Below are 22,255 nucleotides of genomic sequence, written 5' to 3'. Positions count from 1 at the left end.
TTATGTCAGAGAAATTGTATAAACAATTACTAATGATAAAAATAAATTTTAAGCTGAGTATATTTTCTCATGCCTGTAATCTCAGTAGGCAAGATGCAAAGCCTTCAGTGGCCCTTTTTAATTCAATCTGTAAATGGTATGAGAAAACACTATAGATACAATACCCTGTACAATAGCCACAAATAATTTAAAACATCGTGGTGTAAAACCTAACAAGCAAGTGAAAGACTTGTATGACTACAATCCAAGGCTCTGATAAAAGAAACAATAAGAAATCAGAAGATGGAAAGATCTCCCATGCTCATGGTTGGATGGAATAAAGAAGTAGAAACTGCCATCTCACCTAAATCAATCAATAGTTTTAATGTAATTCCCATAAAAGTTACAACACAATTCTTTGTAAACCTTGAAAGAGAAAACCTAACGTCATATAGAACAACAAAAAACCCAGCAGAGTAAAAAATTTTTCAGCGTAATAAAGAAACTTCTGGAGGTATCAAATAAAAAAACACATGGTACTGGCATTAAAAACAGACCAGCTGATCAATGGAATTGAATCAAAGACCCACAAATAAACCCAAACTCCTACTGACACTCGATTTTTTATCAAGAAACCAAAACTGGACAATGGAAAAGCAAAGCATCTTCAGCAAATGGTCCCGGCCAATCTCGATGTCTGCATGTAGTAAAAGACATGGAGATCTGTGTTTCTCACCTTTCACAAAACTCAAGTCTGAATGGATCAAAGACCTCCACATAAAACTGGATAGTGTAAATCTAATAGAAGAGAAAGTAAAGAATAGCCCTTAACACATTGGTAAAGGAGACAACTCTCTGAATGTCACAGGCACTAAGATCAACAACTATAAATGGGCCCTTATAGGACTGAAAATCTCCTGGAAGGCAAGGGATACTGTCAATAGGAAAAAATGGCAGATAGCTGACTGGAAAAGACCTTCACCAATGCTATGTCCGACAGAGGGATAATATCCAAAACACAGAAAGAACCCAAGAAATCAGACACCAATAAATCAAATCATCCAAGTAAATAATGGGGATAAGAGCTAAACAGAGAATTCTTAACAGATGAATCTCTAATCTCCAAGAAGCTATTAAATAAACGTTCAACATCCTGACTTATCAGGGAAATGCACATCAAAATGACTCTGATTTCCATCTTACACCTGTCAGAATGGCTAAGATCATGAACCTAAGTGACAGGACACGATGGTGGGGAAGTAGAAGAAGGGCAACATGCCTCCATTTCTGGTGAGAAAGACAACTTCTACAACCATGTTGGAAATCAATCTGGAGGTTTCTCAGAAAATTGTTACTAGACATACTTAAAGATCTACCTACCTCAACAGCTATACCACTCCTGGGCACATAAATAAAATAAGCTACACCATAACACAAGGACACTTGCTCAACTATGTTCACAGAAATTTAATTTATAATAGACAGAAACTGGAAAAAACACAGATGTCCCACAACTGAAGAATGGATAAAGAAAGTTGGAACAGTTATAAAGGCAATACCACTCAGCTATTTAAAAAAAAAAACACACACAAAACTTAATATGATTACCAGGAAAATGGATGAAACTAGAAAAGATGGATGGACATACAAAAGAACTTAATGAGTGAAGTAACATAGATCCAAAAGATGTGAATGGTATGTACTTACTTATAAGTGGATATTAACCATGAATATGGAATAGCCATAGTGTAATCCACAGAACCAAAGAAGCCAAGAAGATCTTAAGGGAGGATGTTTGAAGTCCACTCAGAAACTAAACTAAAATAGATATCTGAAATAGATGAAGGGAAGGAATTAGGTGGGAGAAGAGAAGAGAGGTAACAGGAGTGAAGACAGAAGCCGTGATCCACATGTAAATATTTATTCCTGATATGGAAATGGACAGTTCACAAATTGACTAAAATGAGTTATTTTAAAACTCTGCTGGGGTACACTCCTTTAATTAAAGAACTTAGGAAGTTTAGTCAAGAAGAAAGCAAGGCCATTTCTCTGGGAAACAGACAGCCATCAAGGCCCCCCTGAGTTAGCATAGCTTGATTGGAAAGACTTTTCTCCAAGACTTTAGATGCAGTTGTGCTAGACTTAATATGCCTTGTCACACAGACATCATAATACAAACAAATAAAAAATTACTAATAAAAAAAATCTCTGTAATGACAGCTCAAAACAGATTTCATTAGACATGCTGCTGCCATTAAATGTCTTTAAATTTAGTCCCCAGGTTATGTTTTGAACAATTTAAATATGGACTGACCACAGCAAGCCTAGCCACTTAAGACATTTACCCAGCAATGATAGTGACAGAAGTATTTCTTAAGGACACTAGTGCTTTCAAACGTCAGTGACAAACTCCTAAGTGGAAGGTCGCAGAGGATGAAAAAGAAAGGAAAAGTAGAAGATAGAAAGTACAAAAGCTGAGGTCAGGAAGTTTTGCACAAGCTATGTCCTATGTCTAGTAAGGTTTGTAAGAATTGCATCTTGTATACCGCTCACAGGGGGAAATGAAATGAAAGGGAGATGTTTATGACGTCAAGTGAAGCTTTCATACAATGAGACAAACTCGAGAGGAGAGAGAGGATCTTACACCTAAATGTGAAATGCTAAGGGCAGAACTTGTAGCACATCCTACAGAAAATAAGGCTTTCCAACGTTGGCATCCTTCCTAGAACATTTCTATACAGCAGCCCAAGCTCCAAAAGAATTGCCCAAATGCAGCCCCATAGGAAGTTATTCAGTGGCCAGGTCCAGGTCCAGGTTCAGGAAGGCACTAGGGTCACATAGGACCCCAAAACTGGCTGCATCTGGCCTCTGCTTATCACACAGCCCCAGGAAGGACCCACCACACCAGCTCCTGCAGCTAGGTGGCATCTGCAGTTGCCCTCCCCTTCTCCTACATGCTCTGTTACATCCCACTTCTTTCTCCAACCCTGCCTCATGAAAGGAAAGCCTCTGCACATTCTTAGCATTCCTTGAGATGCTCCAAGCCCCACCCCTGGGACAAAGGGCTTCCTTAGTACAGCAGGTGGCAGATACTTCATCTTCCTTCACCTGCTATCCTCGTTGCCATACTTGGGGGGGTGGGGTGCCATTTCTTCTGGCTTTGTCCCCTGAGGCTACTGAACTAGCCCAGGGATTTCAGTTCCCAAGCAAACTTGCCATTTTTACATTCTATCTGGGTTCCACTGGCTTATTTCACCTGTGGAGATAACCCATCAGCCCACAGTGACCCTGAGCTCACCAGGTTGTCATTTCGGACTGTGCTTGAGCTTCCCTCACAGCACTCAGGTGCTGTGCTCAAAGCACATCACACATTGAAGAAAGCTCAGCTAAAGAGCTGCACCTGTGCATGGCAGCCAGACGAAAGAATTACAGTGTCCTGAAGGGAAACAGCACAATAATTCATGGCTCAGGCTTCCTGTCGAGGGCCATACATTTCCAGATCTGCAGAGATTAGCATTTCAGCAGCACGTGTGCATATTCTCCAATAGCCTACTGGTCTGTCTTCCCACACAGCCCCACCACTCCAGCTAGCTCTCCACAGCAGCCTGCTCCTCCCATTCTGGGCAGTGACCCTCCACTCACCATGTCGGGACTTCGGAACTTGCTTGAACTTCCCTCACAACACCCAGCAGCAGAGGACAGAGCACACCACCAGGAGCCACCCAAGTCTGCACAGTCACAAAGCTAACTCTCCAGCAAGACTACCGGAAGAACCCGCCTCCCCATCTGACCTGGGGCGTGTCTCTAGCTGGAGGACGTGATTGGCCACTACGTCTTGAGTGACATATACACTTCTCCAGGTTAGCATGCTCTGGAGGGGCACAGAATCATGGTTGCTGGCCCAAGCTTCCTACCCACGGCCAAACGTTTTCCAGAGCTGTAGAGACTTGCATTTCAGTAGCACTGTTCTCCAATGGCCTCAACATCTGTCTTCCCAACTAACCCAGGGAGGACACACTGCTTGTGCTTCCCCAGCACAGCCTCCTGCTCCTCCCCTCTATGGACAGTGACCCTGTATCATAAACATTTAAGGGACATTAGCAGGTGCACAGAGTAGATAAGATAATGACGTCAGCCATATGCTGAACAAGCGTGATAAGAGTGATGTAGAATGCTAGATTAACAGAAATGTGTGAATTAGAAATGATAAGGTTAATTTAAGTATAAAAACCCTGAGAAGAAGCAGCCAGTTATCTTGCCTTCACCATGACTGCCTAAACACGGCCAGTTTGTGAATGAGATCCACCGGCGCAGACGTGGACCTAACCTCTGACAGTCTGAAACCGGAAGCCAGAAACCACATAACTTTGGACTAGCACCGAGCGGTCAAGCAAACAACGTCGCGGCTCAGAACCTGACGAGCTGGACACGACTCTTCGATCAGGTCGTATACCCTTATGCTATGAAATGTTAGATGCCACTCCTATTAGGATTAAGATAGTGTTAAGTATAAGATTGAAATGGAATGGTATTGGTGGTTTGCACTAGTAGTGGCCACCATAGCTTTGGTGTGGTGTTGTTTTTGCATTGCTTTCTTACTGGAACACCCAGTGAGTTTCAATAAATGCCTTTGCCCCACTATCACTAATGTGTCACAGACTGAGTCTCTTCGGGATCCTGAGTGCGGAGTGCTCAGGGCTCCCGACACCCTGACCTCAACAAATCACACACCCAGTAGCCACTTCCCCTGCTTCCTCCTCTAACTAGGTGAGTAACTTGAAGAGCCCATTTCTCAACTTGCAGTGGAGTTATCCATATGTCCCACTGGTAAAGAGCAATGTTAGAAGACAAGACTTTAGTTTTGTGTCTTCAGGCTGGGTACAGGCAAACTACTGCTTCTTTTTACCAGGGAGTTATGAGACAACCCTGGGAGAAAAGCAGGAAACAGGTGGCAAACACTGGGAAACACTGTTGTTAGCCTACAACTCTGGCTGAGTGGGAAAGTGAAAAACAATTGCACAGCTATGCTAGTCAAGGTTCTCTAGATGAATGGAACTGATAGAAGGAATCTTTCTTTGGTCCCAGGTTTTTTTCATATCTATCATGTGAAAGGTAGCTGTACACAGCATGAAGCCACAAAAGCAAAACTTTTGTTTAGTAAACTGTCTCCTTAATTTTGAATATTTTGGTACCCTTTCAGTTGTGGCACAGATTGAATACTCTGCTCCAGGTTGAAGGATAGGCTTTGCAAGCTATGCACCCTGATTCCAGGAAGAAGGGAAGTGCCTGAACACGGTGAAGGGAGAACAGACAGGTACAGCAGTTGTGACCTGGTGAGCTCAGGGTGGCTGCCCAGTAGGGGCCTGGCGGTCATGGCACACACCTTTCATCCCAATGCTCATGAGGCAGGGACAGGGGATCACTGTGAGTTCCAGGCCAGCATGGTCTCCAAAGTGAGTTCAGGACACCCAAGGCTACACAGAGAAACACTGTCTTAAAAATAAAACAAACAAAAAAAGAAACAAAGTAACTCATTTGAGTAATGTAATCAACTGACCATTTCAGTAACATGTGGAACATAGTTTCTGCTTTCTGACCAGACCAGAAAGTCTGCAGTAAATGCCCAGTGGAACGGAATAGACAATAGCTAGATCACAGACTAAGTTTTGAGACTCAGCTACAGGCAGAAGTCCCCTTTGTGAAGAAGGACCTGATTCTAGCAGGGTGTGTGGATTTGTAACTTGCCAGCTTTATTAATTCATGCATGTGAATAAAAGATGATCGGATGATGGGTTACAATTTGGTTAGGTTAGCTGGAGCCAGTGACTATTGCAATTTCAGTTAAGGGGCCATTGGCTGTAGCTGTGTGTGGCAGGTTAAGGATCTCAGCAGCTAACATTGCACATAGGGGGAAGGTCAATCCCTGTCTTATTAATGCCATTCCCTCTACCAGAGAAGTTTCTGCTCTTTTACAAAGTCAATCTACCTATGTGTTTTCCAAATTATATTTATCTTTCTTTTTTTTTTTTTCCGAGACAGGGTTTCTCTGTGTAGCCTTGGCTGATCTGGACTCACTTTGTAGTCCAGGCTGGCCTCGAACTCACAGCGATCCACCTGCCTCTGCCTCCTGAGTGCTGGGATTAAAGGCGTGCGCCACCTCCGCCCGGCTTATCTTTCTAAAAAGTCAATTGATGGTGTTTTTACAATTCACTTTTCTATGTATCACTGCTCTAATCTTTTATTTGTTTCTGCTCATGCCAATCTTTTCCAATAATTAAAATACTCATTCTTTTTCTCAGAGGCTTTCATATTTATTTCTGCTTAGAGCATCAGCACCTGTAGATCACCCTTTCTTCATGTGGTGTAGTTAAGATTTTTTTTTGCACCTAATACTCTGATTCCCACTGCCTAGAAGGCGGCCCATCACTTCCTTACAGGCAAGGCCCTAACTAGGAAATCAGGAGAAAGGGGCACCAGTGAATGATTGTCCTCTATCCTCCTTGGATAGGTGGGGGAGTTACAAATAAAGGGGACCTGTGTAAGAATTGTTTTCCATGACCAACTTTGAAGTGATGTAGTCACAGCACAGACATGGATGGGGAGGAAAAAAGTGAGAGGTTTACTCATTTGACAGTAATTGGTATTAGCAATGAGTAGTCAGGTATTCAGTTTAAGATGATAAGTAAAAGTCCAACTATCCATTTTTGGAGGGTCCCAAACCAAGGCAATCAAGAATATGCATGAGGAAATGAACTCATTTCTAAAAACCAAATTTCTGAAGTTGGTTTAGTTCTATCAACGCAGAATAAATGTGCACACTAGTCTAGCTCTACCTGACAAGAATCTTATTTTTCCTGTTTGAAAAAGATGGGAGTAAATCTTGGTGTGCAATACTACATATGTTTAGTCTCTGAATTATTTTGGACCATACAACCTGTTCCAACTTTTAAAATAATGATTTAGATTATCCTTAAGTTACTTCAACCTTTTCATTTCTCCCTACAGTTAAGTCTTAAACCCTGAGACTGGGTGCCTATTTAACAAAATAAAGAAAGAAAGAAACAAAGAAAAGAAAAAAAAAAGAAAAGAAAGGAAGGAAGGAAGAAAGAAAGAAAGAAAGAAAGCAAGAAAGAAAGAAACCTGGCTGTCAGGTTCTCCTAGCATCACTGTCCCTACTTACTGCAAGGTAATGCTTGGCATACCCCACCCTCTAGCCTAGTGTTGGGCTGCCCTTCTCCTAGCTTCCCTTCCTTATGTAGTCCAATCATTGGGGTTACCTGGTGCTTTTCCTCTATCATTTACAACCCTGACTTCTAGGTCTTCCTCACGATCATCCCCTCCCTCATTTCTTCATATGACTCATGGGCATGTACACTCTGGAGACCCTCCCACGACCCCCTCCCCCTCGCTGGTGTCTCGGCTCTTATCTATAAATATCTTATTCCACCCTGCATAGGAACAGCTATCTCCTTTCCACTTTACCTTACATTCAAATTCACTTTTTTGCTTTGTTACTCTTTGAATTTGACTGACCTTCAGATGCAGGACTTCCCAGCTATGAAATAGAAATGGCTGTAATGCATATTGAGTGTGTAACATCATATGTAAACAAAGGTGTATGTGCCTTGAAAAAGAAACAAGAAGTGTTCTGGGAGATTGGAAAATTCTTTAAAAACTAACTCCCCAGAGTACTGCTCTGTCTGGCCCTAGGGAGCAAGGGTGGAGCTGGGAAGGCTCCAAATGTTTGAGGTATTTGACCTCTGATCCCCCAGTAGAGGAACTGCTACCTTCCAAAGGCCAAGATGGAGTTTCCGAGCTAATGAGGGACTCTGGGCAGGTTTAGGAAAGAGGGGCCTGAGAGGAAGGTAGCTTACATGTTTTTTCCAGGATTCTTCTCTAATGCAGCTGTAGAGAACTGTGAGGAATACCAGATGCCTTGCCATGGCGACTGTGAAGGCAGCTGCCCCATGGCCAGGAGGAGAAAGTGTAGTGGTATGTCAGAGTCTGATCTGCTGGGACTGAGATGGAGTGTGGTTCACACTGTGAATGTGTTGGTCTCTGTGGTGATCTGGGCAGAGGACTTTGGCTTCTGAATTTCCTGAGTGTGGATTCCCTTTAGATGCCTCAGCTTTGAAGCCCAAGCAGTGGAAAGCTGTGGAGCTTATACTATCACTCTCTAGGGTACACATACAGGCATTGGTTTTCGTGTGCAGTAGGAAGACAGACTAGAAAACTGAAGGCCTAGTTTCTAGAAGTACTGAGCCTGACATTCTACAGTCAATTTTTGTGTCAATTGTATAAATAGTGTAGATACTGATAGAAAGTAATTGATGGGGATTATGCTTCATCAATACTTATTTTTCTGATACCACCAGCCACAATGGTATGATTCACGGAAATTCAGTTTCAGGGTACAAATGGACTTTCTAAGAAGCAGAGGGTTCTCAGCTGTGCACAGTACATAGACAGGGCAGATTTCACACCTTGTGACATAATACATCTGTCAGGAAGCAGAAATAAATTATTCTACAACAATGTTTTCTTTGTGGGATTCAGTGGGGCTGAATTTGTCTGCAACCACAAGGGGGCAGGAGGGGCTGTAGGGCCATAGGACTACCTTTCTGATCACATTTTGAGAGAGCTCTAGAGCATGGAACATCACTGCAAGAAAGATTAGTAGTAGCTAGAAGGCAGAAATAGAACAGTTTAGGGGTAACAGTGCTTTTCATAGTGATGTCTGTGTTTGTTACACATACAATCATAGTTAACTTGGTCAAGGTCACACTTTCCCTGGTGGAATTTCCTTAGGTATTTTGATGAAAACTTAAATATAAATTTAAACTTATGTATTTGCCATTTTATCTCCATTCCCTCATTTTTTTCCCCACAAATATTGATTGTGCAATGTTTGTGGTAAGTTCAGGAGTCACATTGTACCAACGTTTATACTATTTCCTCACAGTTCCATAGAAAATTATGAGTTTTCTCATATCATTTAGCTTTGGAATCAAGTTTCCTGTGATGAATTGTTAGGAGCTTTGTTTGGATCCTATTGAATTTTTGCTCGAAATTGAACATTTCTCTCTCTCTCTCTCTCTCTTTTCTTTTTCTTTCTTTCTTTTTTTTTTTGACATCACATCTTTCAAACAGTGTTGTATACCATGGTGCACAAGGGTAAATGATATTCTACTACAGCAAGTCTGTCGACCTGGAACTGGAGGAATGTAATGCACAAAGACATAGAAAGTGGACTTCGGTGTAACCTTAGTGACGCACAGTTCATGGACAAGGCCACATAAAAGCTAATGCACCAGATATGACTTGCCTGAGAAGACAAAAGAGAAAATAGAGCATGGTCCAGAACTGAACAATAAATCTGAATGTGACAGAGGTCGGTGAAGCATACAAAATGAACTCTTAAAGCAGTGGATTAGGATTTTACACAGATAGCAAGAAAAAGTAGTTAAAACCATGTTGTATTCTTGTCATTGATATAAACTTGTACATATTTAGTGTACTAATTCTGATGCCTTTGGACATATGACCTACACACACTCAACTACGTTACCACAAAAAAGAAAGTAAACTGTGTTCTTTATACACTCTCATTCTAGCCATGTTTCTGTGTGTTTACAGTTGGAGACATAGAGAAAGTTGTTTTCCAACCCTAGCAACTCAGTACTTTCTGAGATGGATTCAGGGATGTTCTATACTTTCTGAGAAAAATCACACCCTCATACCTGTTCCGAACACCTGACAGCACGTGATATGGCAAGCTGAGCTCTTGCCCCCTCAGGGATAAAATAACTAGTAACCAATCATTTTAAAGGGCATTCTTAAGAACCCATCATGGTCCACCAACTCTGCTGAACTGCCAATTCTGCTCCTGTAAGGGTATGAAAGACCCAAGCTTTGCTTATTCGGGGTCTCCATCAATAGAGCTTAGAAGACCCCATCATGATGGATCAATAAAGCATCCCTTGCTGTTTGCCTCAGACTGTACTCTCATGTCTCACTGGGCTCTGGGAAGTAGGACCTAGGCTCCAGGTCTTACACAGTACACAGAATTCATTACTAAGTTTCTTTTAATTTATATATTTGCTTCACATTGTGATTGTAGCCCCCTCCCTCCTCTCCTCCCATACCCTCTCTTCCACCCTTTCCCTCTATCCCTTCAGAAAAGGCAAAGTGCGCATGTGAGCGTGCACATGCGCTCTCACACCCATACCACCACTACAAGTCTCATCAGAACTGAACCCTCACACATCCCCTGAGGTAGGGCAAGGCAGTCTGGCTAGGGAACATTGATTGAAAGTGTCCAACACATTCTATGTCCTAGACAGCACCTACTCAAATTATTAGTGGACCCATATGATGATCACACTGCCTATGGGTTACATATGTACAGGGGTCTAGGTCCAGTCCATGTGTGCTCTTTGGTTGGTGCTTCCATCTCTGTAAGTCCACATGGATCTAGGCTAGTTGGCTCTGCTGGTCTCCTTGCAGCATTCTTGGATTCTCATAAAATGACAGAATTGCTATGGATACCTGCAATCTTCTGAGGACAGTTTCCATGCACTTTAGTTTTAGAGGTATCAGAATTCTCATGTTCATTGCAGTTATATTCATGGAGACCTAAATGCTCATTTATTGAAGACAAGCTAGGTGCCCCAGCAGGACATTGTGGTAAATTAAGAGAATAGCAATGCTAAAAACAAAACAAAACAAAACAAAAACTAAAAAAACCTGGGCATAGTGGTGCACACCTTCAATCCCAGCAATCAGGAGGCAGAGACAGGTGGATGGCTGTGAGTTCAAGGTCAGCCTGGTCTACAAAGTGAGTCCGGGACAGTCAAGGTTACACAGAGAAACCCTGTTGAAAAACCCATCAAGAAACAAAACATAACAAAATAAGACAATAGCAATACTTAAAGGATTATACACACTTCTAAAGGGCTTTCATAGTTGGTGCAGTATTATCAAAAGCATGTCGTTACTGTTGAAGTGTGGTGGACCTACTCCTTTCTCCGATTTGATATAGTTCTAGTCTTATGAAAGCAAACTCTTCCAAGCTGCTCAGAATGGCTGGAGATGCAGGTCAGTAGTTACTCACATAGAAATCTTACCTGTAGTCTTGTTATATACTAGTTTAGTTATTTGCAGGAAAAGCTTTATTTAGTCTCTTGTATACATTTTGAAGGTTAAGAAGATTGTGCATAGCTAGAAACAAACAATGTTTGTCTATTTACATAAACTGAGATAAACTGATTGTTCAGTATACATACATAGATAGACACGCATGGTTATTCACTATTGGAAATACATAGATGGTCTACAAACACTTCAGAGATTTACAGAATATGCTACTAAATAAGAAAGGCCTTTCCTGACAGAGAGACACAGCTGCTTCGGGCTGCACATCCGATATACTTCAATTAAGCTAATGGACGTCTATGAAACAACTGTGGCAAAATAGCCACTGAATCAAACAACTGTTCTTTACTACTGAGAGCACACTGACTATCAAAATGGTGAACAAGCATGACACTGGAAAATCAATGTCCCACTCTGCATAGACTAGGTGGGCCGGTCCTTCAAAATTTCGGCTTCATAGAACAAGTCTGTGAGATACTATGGACTGCTAGGCTATCTCACATTAATTATATTCACAGAATTTCTCTTTTTATGTAAAGGCATGTAAAGACTTCAAAATATGAAGTACATTAATAAAGATTCTCTCCTGCGTGAATTCTTTCATGCCTTTGAAAATGACCACAACATTCAAAGGCTTTACCACAGTCATTATATTCATGATGTTTATGTCCTGTATGAATTCTTTCATGGCTCTGAAGAAAACTGTGATACGCAAAAGCTTTACAACATTAATTATATTCATGAAGCTTCTATTCTGTATGAATTCTTTCATGTCTTTGAAGAGACCTGTGCCATGCAAAGGCTTTACCGCACTGGCTACATTCATAAGCTTTCTCTGCTGTATGAATTATTTCATGTATTTCAAGACTATTGTGCCATGCAAAGGCCTTACCACACTGATTACACTCATAAGGTTTCCATCCTGTATGAATTTTTTTATGCATTTGAAGATCCCTGTGTGGTGCAAAGGCTTTACCCCATTTGGTACATTCTTAAGGTTTCTCTCCTGTATGAATTATTTCATGACTTTGAGGATGACTTTGCTGCACAAAGGCTTTACCACTGTGATTACATTCATAAGGTTTCTCTCCTGTATGAATTCTTTCATGCCTTTGAAGAGACTTATGCCATGCAAAGGCTTTACCACCTTGGTTACATTTATAATGTTCCTCTCCTCTGTGAATTCTTTCATGCATTTGAAGATTCCTGTGACATGCAAAGGCCTTACCACATTGGTTACATTCATAAGTTTTCTCTCCAGTATGAAATCGTTCATGACTTTGAAGATGACTTTGCTGCGTAAAGGCTTTACCACATTGATTACACTCATAAGGTTTCTCTCCTGTATGAATTTTTTCATGCCTTTGAAGAGAAGTGTGCCATGCAAAGGCTTTACCACATTGGTTACATTTATAAGGTTTCTCTCCTCTGTGAATTGTTTCATGACTTTGAAGATATCTGTACACTGCAAAGGCTTTACCACATTGATTACATTCATAAGGCTTCTCATCTGTATGAATTCTTTCATGCCTTTGAAGAGAGTTGTGCCATGCAAAGGCTTTACCACATTGGTTACATTTATAAGGTTTCTCTCCTCTGTGAATTGTTTCATGACTTTGAAGATATCTGTACACTGCAAAGGCTTTACCACATTGATTACATTCATAAGGCTTCTCTCCTGTATGAATTCTTTCATGCCTTTGAAGAGAGTTGTGCCATGAAAAGGCTTTACCACACTGGTTACATTTATAAGGTTTCTCTCCTCTGTGAATTCTTTTATGATTTTGAAGATATCTGTACAGTGCAAAGGCTTTACCACATTGATTACATTCATAAGGTTTCTCTCCTTTATGAATTCTTTCATGCCTTTGAAAAGAACTTTTCTTTGTAAAGGCTTTACCACACTGATTACATTCATAAGGTTTCTCTCCCATATGAATTTTCTCAGGAATTTGAAGATAACGTTGATGGTTAAAGACCATAAAACATTTTTCACATTCATAGGGTTTCTCTCTAGTTTCTGTTCTTCTATGAATTTGAAGATTACTGTGATTTAAAAAGGCTTCACCATACTGAATATTTTCATATGGTTTCGTTTCAGTACGAATTATTTCATGCTTTTGAGGATGACTTTGACATAAGAAAGATTTACCACACTGAGTAAAGAGACGGGGTTTTCCTCCATTATATCTTCTTTGATTCCTGCAAAGATGATGGGCACATGTCAAAGTTATACCACATTCATTACACTGATGAATGTATTTATCTGTGTGAATGAATTTTACCATTTGGTCTAATTTTAAAAGTAATCAGATCTCACGGTAATATCACTTTATTGACTTTCATTTTTCCTTCCTTCTTCAAGTATTCTTTTGCATTTTTCAAGAGCCTTGTGATTATAAGACCATGTATTCCATGGACCACATTTATAGCATCATTTTACTACAGAAGAGGGTTTTTCACATATTGGAAAAGAACTGGGAGAAGTCAGATTTACCACTCTGATTGCATTAAATTTTTTTCCAATCATGTGAGTCATATTATAATTGGAAAGTGAACCAAGGCAAACAGAGGCAATCTATATTGATAGTCCTCATGGATGTTTTTCTGGATGTATTACCAATAAAGTTGGAAAAGCCATTCATTGTACACACTATTACATTCAGAAAGTCTACACGTTATGGGTACTACTACAAATCTTCTAATTCTTCTGGGTAAGAGAGGGTTATATTGCTTTATTCAATGTTCTTATGCCGACAGGGCTTGTATCCATTGTAATAAATGATATATCTATTAAAGAAGATAACAAATGAAAAGGTTTACCTTGTACTCACAGTCTCACTTTTTATTTTTTCCATTGAAATATTGTATGGGGTAAAAGTTTCTCCAGAATAACTTTCTTCACTTTCACAAACTGCCCCTCTCACTAAACTTAGCAACATTACTGCAAATATATTAGGAACACCGACCTTTATTATGGTCTATTTGTTTATTAGAAGGTTACTGTGTATATCTTCTGCAGTATCTAAGTAGTATGAGACTAAAGAGATTAGCAGTTCTATATGCTAGCTCACTATGATTCATATGGTGATATCTGTTAATACATCGTTTTCTTATCTTCTTTCTTAGAGAAATGACTTACAAAAATAAACCAGATAGCTGATTTTGAGGTACATGTTTTTGTCAGAATTTAATAATCATCGATACACTTCAAGCAGTGCATATTTACACTCTTGCGTCTGCTTAGAACTTAAAGATGTACTAAAAGTAATTCAAGTGCACATTTGTATCAACTTGCACATGAAAATTACCTTCTAGATCTTTTAGAACTTTGAAGATTTTCTTCAATGTTATGGTCTTCCCAATTGTAACCTAAAATAGAGTACCAGAAAATGCATGATATATTATTGGAAATTAGGCAAAATTCAAATTACCCTTCAGTTAAACTCAGACATCTGGCTGATTTATTCATCTCATTCATCCTCAGTTTCAGTTGACATTACAATAACAAATAACAGCAATGGAGAAACAGTTATCACTAGATTTAGAAAGCAACATAAAATTCACAGTCCTACCTATGGCAGTGAGGTTTCTGTAGGTCTCCAGCATCACCTCTCTGTAGAGACTCTTCTGGGCAGGATCCAGCAAAGCCCACTCTTCCTGAGTGAATTTCACATTCACATCATCATAGGTCACTGCATCCTATATCATCTCATACAGGTGTGCAAGAGAAAGCATGGTAGTGATAACACTGTAACTGTGTCCTTTATTGACGATATATTCACATGATTCTGTGACTTCCTGAACTTATTTCCAGATACAGAATTCTAATGTAACCAAGTCATTTAATAAGGATCCTGAATACTGAGGTCCACTTGTGTCATTCCTCAGCCCTTGAATAGGATATAGCCTTTCAAGATAAATGCCAATCAACATAGAGGAATGGGGACATAGAGAAACAGTTGAGGAGTACTGGGCTCATGTCAGAGAAGTTGTATAAACAAGTATTAATTATAAAAATGATTTTTATACTGAGTGTGTTTTTTCATTCCGTTAATCTCATTAGTCAAGAAGTTCAGGCAGGAGTAGCTCATGATTTGACTGCCAGCCAAGTCTATGCAATAAATTCTAGGACAGCAAGAGGTAGAAATTGTGGTTCTCCTCTCCCTTGGGTGGTAGGGTTTGGCCATCATCCCACCAAGGCAAGAGGATCAGAAGACAAGAGGTAGGGCCCAGAAGGCTGAAACAACAATGGAGATTAAATACTCTGGGAACCACTTTAGGAGCTAGGTCAGCATAGTCAGCGAGAACAAAGGCTATGTAGATTTTCAAGAACGGGTGGGGAGCTTCCATGATAGGTGTACAGAATTGGTTGAAAGCAGGCACTTTTAGGATGCTTATTTCCCAGGTGGCAGCATGTTCCTGTCATATGAACAGGAACACAGTGCCTAATTATCCGATAGGTGCAGGGAGGGGAGAGCTAGCAGGGAGCTTTGTCAAGCGCCATATATCAAATACAATTGGCGCATCTACATCTAAAGACACTCTCTAGGTGGAGTATGGAGAGAGCTGGAGGCCATGATGGAGAGAGGGAGGCCTGGACCTAACACCGACTTCACAAAGGCTATCTGGACTGGGAGGACTGCAGCCCCAAATGGCAGGGCCCTTCCAACACATATTAAGACCCTGAATCCTGTGTAGAACACACAACCAAACAAAATAGATAAAAAGAACTATCTGGTCTTTACTGAAGTTCCTACAAAGTATCAGGCATTCCCTCCAGCTCTGTATCATCTTCTAGAAAGTTAAAGTGCCCCAATTTAAATGGTACCATAAATAAGATCTTACTAATAGAACATATATGTTTAAGAAGTTAAGAATGGAGAGATGAAAATATTAGCAATATAGATGTTGATAATAAATGAACAACACAGGGCAGGGGAGATGGTACACTAGAGCTATTGCTGGTCTTGCCAATAATGTAAGTCAATTGCCAGTATTCACACTGGCAGTTCACAACTACCCATTATACCTAGTTCAGATTCCTGAGTCTGAGTCCATCTTCTGACCACGATGAGGACCAGGCACATTTTCATAGACATATTCATGCACAAGGCAAAATGCACATATTCGTTTAAAAACTCAGATAAATGCTACTTGTAGGGAGAATTACAGACAACTACATTCCAGTGACCCAGAAAGCTCATGTAGTTTAATGTCATGAATACATGCCATCCTGAGGAATAGAATATACTCTCTTCCAACTTTACAATTCAAGATGTGGATGAAAATATGCACAACAGCACATTTACGTGCAAGCATACATGCAAATACTACATCCCAAGCCCATCAGCTTGTAATATAAAAATAAAACAAGCTAGGCATTTTTTTGCCACATCAAATCTCAGCACTGTGTAGTCAGAGTAAGATGGATCACTAAGTTAAAAGTTGGCTTGGTATATTTGCCTACTTTCAAGACAGCAAGAGCTACACAAAAAACATTTTCTTCAAAGTCAAAATTCAAAATAAAAAATGAAAAACAAAAACAGTTAAAATAAAAACTAATTCAAACTATAAAAACAGATAGCTAGCAAAAAATCTTAGCATTGGATAGCTTCTACTGCATCTTCTATGAAATAGGGATGGAGTGTATACTAATGAGGGCAAGACAGCACAAGAAGGAAGCTGACTGGTCAGTTCCAACCACAACACAGGAGACACAAGGAACAGGAAAAGGGTTGAGTCTACAGACACTCAAATCCCATCCTCACTAAAGAATCTAGAAAGGCTCCCCTCAGAAAACATTCCATAATATTCCACAAAGAATGCCACAAATGGGAGACAAGTGTTCAAAGACAGCATTCTACCCGAGAGATTTTCTTATTTGGTCACTCCATGAAGAAAATATATTTCGTCTAAATTCAATGATCCTAATGGTCTGCAACAGCACATACACTGTTCAAATGTCCAAAGATTCATTCGACACTCAAGGCAATCTGTTGACTTCCACATTTTGTAAAATCAGAAAACAAATTAAATCCTTCCAACATACAATGGCACAGAAAACTCTTTCCCATTCCAATAGAAAGGAATGTGTACATAGTGAGAGAGAATGGACCAAGGCAGGAAACCCAACAGAACAAACACCAACTCCTGCTGCTCTTTCTCAGAGACATAGGGCTTTGGTTTCCAAGGACTTAGATGGCCCTATCCCTGCAAGATCTCACATATTTCTCAGTTAGGTCCTTCCAATTCCTATGTGCATCTTCCCTGGGCAGCTTTCTCATAGCTTAGGTATCTGAACATCTTGTCCTATCAAAATGCAACTCAGGCCTCATACTCAGAGCTTCATGCTATAAATCTCACAGTATTCTCACTTTGCCAAACACAGATAGCTGGAACAGTGCTGAACTAAAACCACAGAGGAGGAATCCATGACATGAAATTTTGCATAATTTTTGTTTCCGGAACCAGCACATATAGATGATATTGTCAAGTTTGGCTTCTCATTTGAATCCTTTTCAAGATGGGCCACAGGTGTAAAAGGTTTTATAGGAAGTTCCTTCCTGGGTCTAGAAATCACTATGCCTACTGCTTCCATTAGGTTTGGCGTGAGGGAGCATTACACTTAGGGCACTTTCTTGGCCTTAAAAAGCAGAACAAAGGCTTTTTTTTGAATGATGATAATATCCTTAAAATCCCTACATCTGTTCCATCATGTGGCTGCCATGTGAAACTACCTAGTGCTCTTTTTCTCTACACACAGACTTTGCATTTATTTCTACCCCTCCTGTTGATTTTTTTCACTGTAGTCCTGAATGAGTCACTAGCAATAACCACCCAAGTGATTCAATATTCCATCTAAGAAATCTGGCCTTTATTCATAAATTCTGCCCTATTCAATTCCTCTAGGCATGGGCAGAATAAAAGGTTCTGGCCAAAATATCACACAAATGAGATCTAGATTAATTTTTTCATGGAGTACATTTTACAGTGAAATCCTATGACCTCAACTGCCTCTGCCTGTAATACTCTCAACACTCTCTGCATTACTCTCTTCCAGGACCTACAAAAGCAGCTGGGTAATCTCTTTTTGTACAGCTCTCTAGGCCTTTTGTTATTCATGTCCTTAGTTTTCCACCTTCCTCCAAAAGAGAATATTCCAGGTTGTATCCAGCATTAAAATAACTTGTTGTGCAACATCTTAAATAAATTTCTACTGACTACTTGGCTGTTGTGACTAAATCCTCTAACCAAAAGCATCTTAGGTCTGAATAGGTTTACATGTTTGGTCCTGTCAGATCACACTCCATCATTTTTGGAGCTACAGGCAGAATCTCAAGTAGAAAATGAAGCAAAAACAATTAATAAACATTGTTTCCTGGCTTGGTCTCTTGCTTCGTCACTGTCTCATGCTCAGTTATATCTCTTATCCGGTGAAGTTACACCTACCTTGGGATATTTTCAACCTCAATGGAAAAGTGTCCCCACAGCAGTCGACAATCACCACAATCTCTAACAAACATAGCAACCAGCCATTCTGATGAGGCCACACCATCACTTGAAGCTCAGAAATGTCCAGTACCCAAATCCATTTGAACACAGACACAATAAAACATGAGAAGGCTTTAAACACTCAAATAAACTTGTTAACCACATCACTCATTTAAGTAGCAAGACACCAAATACTGATGATTGCACTAACCGGGAAATGCAGATTTGCTAAGAAATGAGAAGAAGCAGGTCTTTAGAAGCAAGAAGACGAAAGTAAAATTGTTTCTCCCCAGAAAGTCCCCCAAATTAGGAACTTATAACATATTAAAATTTCAGAAGACAACAATCGGGGAAGCTCTATCATTCTCTAGAGAAACAGCAATATAAATAGATTATACTTACTAAAATCACACAACATAGATGGCACCACTGATTAAAGCAGCACAAAGGACGATGTTGAAATATAACAATGTCCTTTAAACAAGTACTACAGGATTACTGTCAACTCAAAACCAAAGAAATCTCTGTCCAGCACTCCCCCTGTGCTGGTTCTTCTTGCCAACTCAAATGGCAGAGAAAACCTTCCTTGCCATGAGCTCCCTTTGTAAACTTTGTAAGCTTTGTAGACTTGGCAAGAACTGTCCAGGACCCTGCCTGAGGAGTTCTAGCAACCAAACCCTGCTGCTTCAAGTTCTGCCCCTTTGCCCCACTCTATAACTTTCCCCAGGAGACCCTTCTTCTGGTCTTCAGCTTCTCTGATGGCCACCCCTTGTGGGACTCCCCATTCATTTCTGTGCTGTGACTACATCACTTCAAAGTTGGTCAGGGAAAACAATTCTTACACAGGTCCCCTTTATTTGTAACTCCCCCCCCAAATCCAAGGGAGTTCAAGGACAATCATTCACTGGTGCCTCTTTTTCCTGAGTTACTAGTTAGAGGCTTGCCTGTAAGGAATTGGAAGACCATCTTCCAAGCAGTGGGAATGAGAGGGTTAGGTGCTCAAAAAAGTCTTAACTACACAGCATGAAGAAAGGGTGAGCTACAGGAGATGTTACTCTAACAGAAAAGAATATGAAAGCCTTTGAGAAAAAGAATGAATATTTTAATTACCGGGAAACATTGGCATGAGCAGAAACAAATAAAAGATTAAAGCAGTGATGCATAAAAAAGTGAATTCTAAAAATACCATCCATTGCCTTTTTAGAAAGATAAATACAATTTGAAAAACACATAGCAGCCTTATTCATAATAGCCAGAACATGGAATCAGCCTACGTGTCCCTCAATAGAAGAATGGATAAAGAAACTTTGGTACATATACACTATGGAATACTATTCAGCTATTAAAAACAAGGAATTCCCGAAATTTGTGGATAAATGGATTGAGCAAGAAATGATCATAATGAGTGAGTAACCCAGAAGCAGAAAGACTCAAATGGTATATACTCACTTATATCTGCATATTATCCCAAGGGGCATGTCCCACGAAAGCCTTCACTTACCCAGAAACTGATCAGAGGGGAGGACATTCTAGTGGGACTCTAGATGAGAGAATCATGGGAGAATGGCAAAGTAGAAGGATCCAGAGGGTCCTAGAAGCCTACAAGTAGAACATTATGATAGGTAGATTTGGGCACAGGGGTCCCACTCAAACTAAGGCACCAGCCAAGGACAATACAGGCCATAAACCTTAAACCCTTACCCAGATCTAGACAATGGACAGAACACTCTCCACAGTAGAGTGGAGAGTGGGATATTACTTTCTCACATACTATGTTGCCTCAGCTTTGACCATGTCCCCTGGAGGGGGAGACCTGGTGGCACTCGGAGGAAGGACAGCAGGTTACCAAGAAGAGACTTGATACCCTATGAACATATACAGGGGGAGGTAATCCCCCTCAGGAACAGTCATAGGGGAGGGGAATAAGGGGAGAATGGGGGGATACAAGGGATGGGATAACCATTGAGATGTAACAAGAATAAATTAACAAAGGAGAAAAAAAAAAGAGCAGAAACTTCTCTGGTAGAGGGAATGGCATTAATAAGACAGGGATTGATTGACCTTGCCCCTATGTGCAATGTTAGCTGCTGAGATCATTAACCTGACACACACAGCTATAGCCAATGGCTTCTTAATCTAAATTGTAATATTTACTGACTCAAGCTAACCTAAGTAAAAGGTAACCAAACATCTGATCTGCTTTTATTCACATGCATGAATTAATACATGATGGGAAATTAAACATTCTGACACCCTGCTAGAATCAGATCTTTCCTCACAATGGGGACCCCTGGAGCTGAATGTCTCAATCATTAGTCTGTGATCTAGCCATTGTCTACCCAGTTTCACTGGGCACTTTCTACAGACCTCCTCTTCCAGTATGACAGCAGAAGCCATGTTGCACATGTTTCTAAAATAGCCGGTTCATTACATTGCTCAAAAGAGTAATCATGTTTGTCTGTGTTTTCGAGACTGTCCTAGACTCACTTTGTAGACCAGGCTGGCCTTGAACTCACAGGGATCCGCCTGCTTCTGCCTCTTAAGTGCTGGGATTAAAGGTGTGGCCACCAAGCTGAGCTTCAAATGAGTAATTTTAAAACACTGTTGTGGTATAGTCTTTTATCTAGGGAATTTAGAATTTTTCATCAAGAGGAAAACAAGGTCACTGCCCTGGGGAGCAACAGGTTGGTATCCAAGCAACCTGAGTCAACATAGTTGGTCTCAGAAACATTTTCCAAAAGAATAAAAATACAGCTGTTCTAGAATTATCGTGCCTTTTCAGGAAGAAATCACTCTACACACAATTGAAAGGTTACTTTTTAAAATCTGTTAATGACAGCATGCATCCAGTTCTGGCTAATGATGCCAACAGATTTGGCATTCCACATAAGCTCTCATGTCTTTTCAGTTCAGGCCCCAGGTTATGTTTGGAACAATTTCAATATGGTCTGAGACTGCAAGTCTGGCCACTTAGACTGATGAGGGATTACACAGCAAATACATTCCCAGAATCCTTTCTGAAATACACTATTGCCCTGAAAAAGCAGCTCATTCTTCAGTGACAGGGTCCAGAGTTGGAGGTCCCACTAGACGAGAAGATTAAAGTAGAAGGTAGAAAGTAGAAGAGCTGAGGTGGGGAGGACTTGCACAAGCTATGACTTATGCCAAGTAAGCTTCTCAAGAATAGCATCTTGTGTACTACATCCATGGAGGAAATGGACCATATGTGAGGCTTCTATGAAGTCATCAGAAATTTATCATACCATAGCACAAAAACGCAACAAGTCATATAAAACAAAACTGCACATCATGAACACAGGTCTCTCACAAACTACTGACCAAGCCCAGAGTGGATTTGGGACTGATCAACCCAAGCCTGTATGGTAGAATCAGTTAGGTTTTCAGGAGCTGAAGACCCCTCACCCCAAGGATAATGGACCCAGATCAATGCCAGCTCTCCCAAGCATATTCCTGGTTTTGGAGAAGGAGCCCTATTTTATCCTGAGTACATCTCTGTCTTAGAGGAAGCTCACAGGCCTAGGCCACAGGCTGTTTCTGTCTCTGTCAAATATTTTCTTAGGTTTGGGAAACAGCTGTGCATAACTATGCTTTTCTCAAGAAGAAAACT

The 22,255-nt window shown here is 40.4% G+C and overlaps 3 protein-coding genes across 3 annotated transcripts in view; 1 reads left to right on the top strand and 2 right to left on the bottom strand.

The window, feature by feature from the left end:
* Positions 1–4,278, bottom strand: part of LOC311587552 (uncharacterized protein) — a 28,185-nt gene extending 23,907 nt beyond the window's left edge. Inside the window, exon 1 of the mRNA XM_084764512.1 lies at positions 4,239–4,278. The gene's annotated coding sequence lies outside the window, so the exon portion shown is untranslated. The remainder of the gene's footprint in view (positions 1–4,238) is intronic.
* The window catches only part of LOC311587553 (uncharacterized protein), a 125,627-nt gene that overhangs the window by 19,051 nt on the left and 84,321 nt on the right, over positions 1–22,255 (top strand). The gene's annotated exons all lie outside the window — the stretch shown is intronic.
* The window catches only part of LOC311587537 (uncharacterized protein), a 494,998-nt gene that overhangs the window by 459,834 nt on the left and 12,909 nt on the right, over positions 1–22,255 (bottom strand). The window contains exon 2 of the mRNA XM_084764488.1: positions 14,709–14,835. Coding sequence (XP_084620614.1) covers positions 14,709–14,835 — 127 coding nt within the window. The remainder of the gene's footprint in view (positions 1–14,708; positions 14,836–22,255) is intronic.

The sequence above is a fragment of the Acomys minous genome (genome assembly GCF_964271855.1).
Source record: "Acomys minous genome assembly, chromosome: 16".
NCBI lineage: Eukaryota > Metazoa > Chordata > Mammalia > Rodentia > Muridae > Acomys > Acomys minous.
The sequence above is the reverse complement of the archived record's forward strand: the minus strand, read 5'-3'. Positions and strand labels throughout refer to the sequence as shown.